At 35.6% G+C, this 7,232-nt stretch overlaps 1 protein-coding gene across 4 annotated transcripts in view; it reads left to right on the top strand.

Moving 5' to 3' along the window:
• LOC120355288 overlaps positions 1 to 7,029 on the top strand; it is a 52,063-nt gene extending 45,034 nt beyond the window's left edge. For 3 of the 4 annotated variants that reach the window (XM_039443635.1, XM_039443636.1, XM_039443637.1), the window contains exons 3-4: positions 3,322 to 3,428; positions 6,692 to 7,029. In XM_039443635.1, coding sequence (XP_039299569.1) covers positions 3,322 to 3,428; positions 6,692 to 6,805 — 221 coding nt within the window. In that variant the 3' untranslated portion in view covers positions 6,806 to 7,029. Of the gene's footprint in view, positions 1 to 160; positions 172 to 3,321; positions 3,429 to 6,691 lie in introns of those variants that run through there. The other variant, XR_005573492.1, reaches the window with a different exon arrangement.
• Positions 7,030 to 7,232: the final 203 nt, after the last annotated feature.

The following is a 7,232-nucleotide window of genomic DNA, read 5'->3' on the forward strand; positions in this document are numbered from 1 at the left end:
AGAGGAGGAGAAGAAGATGCGGCGACTAGCTGTAAAGAAGAGGTGGGAGAAGAAAGGAATGCGCCTACATGTAAAGAAGAAGAAGAAGCGACTAGCTGCTGTAAAGAAGAGGTGAGAAGAAAGGAATGCGGCTACATGTAAAGAAGAAGAAGAAGGTAGAAAGGTGTAAAGGTGAATGGCGGGAAGTCAACAGAAGGAAAGGTGTGAGGAGGCGGAGGGGAGAACGAGTCAACAGAAGGAATGTGGAAGGAGTCGACAGGAAACGGAATGGCTTGTGGGGGGCTGACGGCTTAACAGGTTTGCTCAGTCTTCAACCGACAACCCACGCAAGCATATAGCTGCTTTGTTATTCTTGCACTCGATCGCGCTCGCGGTAAGCTTTTCTTATTATTATGGAACACCATCTGCAGAGAAGCAACACTGGAAATGATAGACTTTTTAGTATGAAGTCATTCAATTATATTTCGAAAACTGAATATCCAACGGTCTCACTCAAAGATCTTGACCATGATTCGTGGTACCGTGTTGTACACGCTAGATTGGTGAGAACGCAGCAGGGTCAGCGAATCATAATGAGGTTATACGATCATGACAGCAATGGTGACTATTATTGCGAAGTTTACTTACCTGAGAAATTTCTGAGTGTATTGAATCTTCAAACACTTGAGGATTTCAACAAACAAAAACTCTATCTGAAGTGTGTACAACGAGAAGGTAAATCGCCTCTTGTTCTTCTAGAAGAAGAAAGGAATATATGAAAAAAATAAAAAAAAAAAAAAAAAAAAAAAAAAAAACCCATTCCCATCATTGATTGTGCAATAGGCCTAATGTTGATTAATACTTTGTATTGAATAACTAAGTGACATTCAATTAGAGTTTTCTCAATATGGGGATAGCACATTAAAAAAAGCGCCACCATTCCTTTTACAGCATAGTGTGGGAAAAATAACAATTCTCATGAAATGTAATTTTTTTCATTCTTCCTGTGGTGGTGGAAAAAAGGAACATGCACTATATTGTTGTGCAATAGGCCTAATGTTGATTAACACTTTGTAATGAATAACTATAGTAGTATGTAGAATAGATTAGCCTATCTATTCTACATCCTATTATAGCAACATTCAATTAGAGTTTTCTCAATATGGGGAAAGCACATTAAAAAAAGCGCCACCATTCCTTTTACAGCATAGTGTGGGGAAAATGACATCTCATACGTGAACAAATATGAAATGTAATTTTTTTCATTCTTCCTGTGGTGGAGGAAAACAAGGAACATAGTTTAATTTGCACCAAACTTTGAACGCTAGTAGTGTAGTTTGAGAGTTTAGCGCTAGTAGTGTACTTTGAGATTTTAAAGATTTTAAATGTGGGGATATTTTTAATATGCAAATTAAGCAGGTGTTAACTGGGGCAGCAGATGTCAGTTAACACCTGCTACAACAAAGATGGCCGCCGCCGCCGGGGCACTTCCTGGGTAGGGGAACCTGGGGAGATGGACACCTGCTACAATGGCCTCTTCTTATTGGTTGGGGTGGTGGGGGACAAAATTACACTAGGGAAGGGGGACGCCATTTTGAACACGCCCCTTGCTTCCTATTGGCTGGGGGCGGGGCCAAAATGGCTGACTGTGGCTGGGGGGGTGGAGGGGGGAGGCCACACCCCTCGATTTCTATTGGATAGGCAGCTCTCTCAAAACACCACTACTGGCAAATGTCACGTTGAATATTATAAGATACAGTGTAGGCTATAACAAGGTCCTTAAACAATAAGGATCCGACTTGAACAATTTCGATCAACTGCAATAAATTTATGATGGCGGCTAAAATGGCGAAAATGTTGTCAAAAACAGGGTTTTTCACAATCAAATTTATACCTAAAATAGTCATCGATAAGCTCTATCAACTGACACAAGTCCCACATCTGTAGAAATTTCAAGAGCTCCGCCCCATCTATGCAAAGTTTGATTTTAGATTCCCAATAATCAGGCTTCAGATACAATTTAAACACAAAATAAGTGGGAAAGATTGAGAATGAAAATCTCTACAATTAATGTTCAGTAAAATGTTCACCTAAAATTGAAGATAAGCTTGAAATTCAAGAAAATGTTATTATTCAATTGCAAACTGTTGGCCACTGTTGATTCTATTAAATCATTCACTATGAAGAGATAGCAGATCTCCAGCGTTATTGTCCTGTCACCAGCTGGCTCAGATCTTTGGATAATAGACTTGAGATGCGCGTGAACACTAGCGTCAGGTGATCAATAATTTTCATAATAGCAAAGAAAAGTTGTGTGAGTGCGCCACACTAGATTTTCACATCAATTTTCACTGGATCCAAACTGCTCTCGTAGATATGAACCACTAGAAGTAAGGAAAAAGTTGAATTTTCTTGGTATTCACATTGTTGAAAAACTGACCAGGGGAGGATCATATCAATTACATCACAAATAAAATAAATAGAAATTCCTACATACTTAAAAGGACATCCAAATATTTAACTGAAGATCGGCGTCTTCTGATTTATTATGGAATCATGTACTCTCATCTAGCCTATGGTATAATATGGGGAGGAGCTGCCAATAAATACATGAATAGACCTTTTCCCGTTCAAAAAGAATATTGAGATATATTTTTAGACTAGGATATAGAGACTCTTGTAGAACTACATTTCAAAACTATAAATTATTGACAGTTTATGCTCTCTACATATATAAAACCATAATCTTCATCCACAAAAATCTACATAATTGACTGCTTCAAGTGACATACATAGCAAGAACAGTAGAAACTCTAAATTTTATCACAGGATAAGGGTAAATAAGAAACTAACAGAGAATGATTAATTTATTAAAGGTGTCATATTTTTCAATAAATTGCCAGAGCACATCAAATCCCTGAAAGGCAACCAATCAAAATCTCAATTAAGAAAGATCTTGGGAGACAGGCCGATATATAGTAGGCCTATTAGTGACTACTAATATCGATCATATTACTATATGATATTGTATATTATATAATATTACCATATTAATAATATATTCTTTATATTTATTTAATTTATAGATTCATTTGCATCTGTACGTTTTCATTAAAATGCTCTACGTTTACAAATAAGCCATTGACAGATTTCCAAACTGTTTCCTGAAATATTGGAGTTCGTTGCTCATCATGACAATTTCCTCACTTTTGACAGTTCATACACTTTTATAATTTATTAAGTAAGGAGCGCACTGAATAGATGGATCTACAAGAATAATAATTAGATTAAATTTCTTTAACAAAACACAATTTAACCCATGCTGTATAACTCTTTTTTCAGAATGGATTGATAATCTTGATATTCATGCTTATGGCAGGCTCTATCTTGAAATAGTAGATGCTCCTCCAGTGCTCTATTTGGATTTTCTATCAATACTAAGCTTGAAGGTGAGCGTTGGACTGAATACATATTTTTGCCCATCAAATTTATAAATTAGTTCAATCATCAAATTTATAGATTGTTCAATCATCAAATTTATAGATTGTTCAATCATCAATTATTGGTCAATCTAAATTAGAGCACAGATGATGCTCACATGAGCTTGTCACACATGTTCCATCAAAACTCCAACAGTGTCGGTTTGTTGGGGTTTTAGACATAGTCTGTTTAAAAAACTATTTTAAAAATTTTAGTCTGTTGCTGACATATTATCTCAAGCTTATTCAAATGAGAATTTACAAATTTACTCATATGTTTTTAGAGATGTCTGCCGAATTTATGTTTGAGGTCCGCTTCCTTAGCGTAATATTCCAATATATCCATACGATCCAAGGGCCAAGCCACATGAGGCGTTTTTCAGACGAGTCGGCAGGGCAGGAAGCTCACCGATTGGCTAATTATCAGCTGATTCCGGAACGCCTACCCAATCAGTCAATCTGAGAGCTTCCTGCCCTGTCGACTCGTCTGAAAAACGCCTCATATGGCTTGGCTCCAAATCTTACGAACGGCACGTTAATCCTCGGTTTCTTTCTCTCTTCAGTGATATTGTTATGTTGGTATTAAGCATCTACTTGATGCAGCCATTATCCCTCACTACTCAACGTATTCAAAAGGACGATACTTTGATTACTCACGTTACTTCATTTAGTACTTGGTACTCAAATGCATCTGATTTCCGGTAACCACACATTATTAAAATAATTTTCAGATTTGAACTGAACTTTTGCATTTTGCTTGCAAAAACTAATAACGCTATGTAACTAGCACTTGGCAGCATACTCAAGTTAGGCGGCCATGTTTGTGGTTCTATAACTTGACAAAAATTCACGTTCTGGCCGCATGGATCACAGGGCGTTTGGTGGGAATGATATTTAACTGTTGAGCTCTGTGAAAGTTGCCCCCCTATCGCTTGTTTGTGTCGTATGATATGAGATCGGAGGTTGAAAAAGATGACCCTGGTATAATCCTGCTTACAAACAATAATAATTCATTCTCTTCAGCGACCATACAACTTCCTAGTGTGAGGTCCACGTTATAATGGCAGTGTTTGATTAGCAATGGTATTGCTATCCTTGTCTATCATTCAATAAAGCAAATAGCGCTATCTCTTTCTCGCTTTACTCTGTTGCCAGATCGTCTTTTAACAATGTAGAATTAATAATAAATTAACAAAATATTCATCTTCATCATTAAAATTCAGTATGAAATTATTGGAAAATATAATTTTGTGCTTAATAAAATAAAATTGATTATTTCAAACAAGAAATAAGTTAAATATTATATCAATAAACCTGTATTAGCTACCGTCTATAGAAGGCATTGACAAGACAGAGGATCGGCAACGTTGTTTTGCTATCTTTCTCCACTGCCATTATAACGTGGACCTCACTATAGAATGGTTGTGCATATCATAGAAAATATATGAGCAGTGATGAACGAGAGATGATGGGTGAGCTCATTTAGCTTACTACATCCTAACAAGAATTATTTCACTCCTACTGTAATCACAACTCACAAAATTTCATTCAGTTGGCAGTGTCAAAAGTGAAATCTTTTTACAGTTTTTGGATATCTCATATTGAAGTTTGGAATGTAGTTTTAATTGTCTGTATTGTGAATATTTCATACTCATATTGTTTGAAATGTAATAGTGTGATATTGAGTGGATATAATTGTAGTTATTTTTTTCTGTGTATCTTATATTCTTTTGCAGGTTATTGAACTGAAAGAACTTTGATTTTTACCTTATGTTGAACCTTGAGTTTTTAGTATGAGAATTGACCATGTTTTTATTGAATTTGCTAACTTGTTGCTTAGTTGTCGAAATTAAAGCAATTTTCGTGCATTTTTAAATACAATTTCAATTTCATGTCGAAAAAGCTTCTTTATTTGGAAATTTTACGAACGTTGACCTTTTTGCAGCTTTGGCTTTTCCACTGAAAGTTATGCTCAACGCTAGTGGAAGGGGAATAATTTTCAGTGAAAAGGCCACAGTCCTAATTGAGACGTTACCGGACAACATCGTGTAACGGTGTGCGAGCCTCGGTCCTCTGAATGGGTCAATTTCCCATTCAAAGGGACAAATTGAAAAATTTCAGTTATCAGTAATTTTTAACTATATAAATAGGAAATCAAATTTTATAGAGTTAGTAAGAGAAGAATCAGGAAATAATTTGTGCGTGTGAGCTCAAGTATAGTGAATTTTCTTAAATCGTATGTGAGTGTCTCTGAAGAATCCAAGTTTAAATTGTTAAAATGGTGAGTGCCAAACTCTTGTTGTTTTCTTATAAGCTTATAGCTCAAAATTCAGTTTCATAGAATGACCGAGGCCCAAACCTACAATAGTTGCAGCAAGTTAGCAAGTTCCCAAGTATTGAAATTAAAAATTGAATATGTCTTCTTGACCTGAATTGATTGCTGAATAACTTTGTTTTGTTTGAAAATTTCAAATGTGACATGATTCTATTTATTAGTTTTGATTAGTTTAATAAGCCTGACAAAGTCGAATATTATGAATATTTTTCATTAAAGTTCCTGGCTCGTAGTTTCTAGTTGCTTAACTAGGTGACAATTGAATAATGATAATAATCTGTGCATTTGTCACTATAAGCTCCTAAACCAATCAAAAGAGATTTCATAGCAGTATAATTTTATAAAATATTATTGAAGAGAAGAAACACCCCCTCGATATACCTCGCACAGCAGTAGTATAATGTCTATCGAACCACATGCATTTTTATATATTTCATATTTTGGAAAATTAACTAAGTCATCGTATAGAGAGATTCTCAGCTACATAATTTTATGTACGGTGTGAGTTGAAGAGGCTTATAAATAACCATAGCCACTTCTAATACAAGGCCCCGGCCTACGATATTGCAACGTCGCAGTGTAGGCCTAGAATCTAATACATGATTGGTAAAAAGATTTTTTAAAATACCAGCTGATCTTTTTCACCAATCATGTATTAGATTCTAGGCCTACGCTGCGACGTTGCAAGGCCGGGGCCTTGTATTAGAGGTGGCTATGATAAAACCCTCCACCGGTTACAAGAAATATTCATATATTGAATATTTTTCATATTCAATATTTAATAATTTCAGCACTTATATGCCTTGTAATGAAGTAATAACAAATTTCATTAAAAGCTTATTATTCCTTGGTATTTTGCTGTTGTTTCTGATCGCTTTTTTCTCCTGTAATAAACCAGTTGAACTGGTTTGTCGCCGCTTCAACGGAACTTGCTATTATACCACACAACCAAGAATATCACCATCTATTTCACTTGACTATTCCGTATGGATTGGTGATTTATACACTTTGACTGTTCTGTACTGTATGGAATTTGAGTATTCATAAGAATGACTTGTCTTATACTCCCTCCTGAAGTCTCCAAGACGAAATCTTGAAAAAAATCTAGTCTATACACCAGGCTTCATCATAGATTACTTCTGCTCAGACTTGGATTACCATGCTATAATAAGTCAATTGATAACATCTCCGATATGTCAATAATCCTCATTTTATAGTAAACCCTTGAGATTGAAGTGCTAGATATTCATCTAGTGCTAGATACTTGAAAAGGTGATGGTCAACCCGAATTTATGTTTCTTGAATTATCTTTGTTCGGTTGTGAATCACCCAGAATTGTGCATGGGTTTTTGCCAGATCAATGCGAATGAAGTTTACCATAAAAATATTTTAAGGGACGGTTTCCGAGCTCGGGATTTATCTAAGTTCTAGACTTTAAA

This window comes from Nilaparvata lugens, chromosome Y (genome assembly GCF_014356525.2).
Source record: "Nilaparvata lugens isolate BPH chromosome Y, ASM1435652v1, whole genome shotgun sequence".
In the NCBI taxonomy this organism is placed as follows: Eukaryota; Metazoa; Arthropoda; class Insecta; order Hemiptera; family Delphacidae; genus Nilaparvata; species Nilaparvata lugens.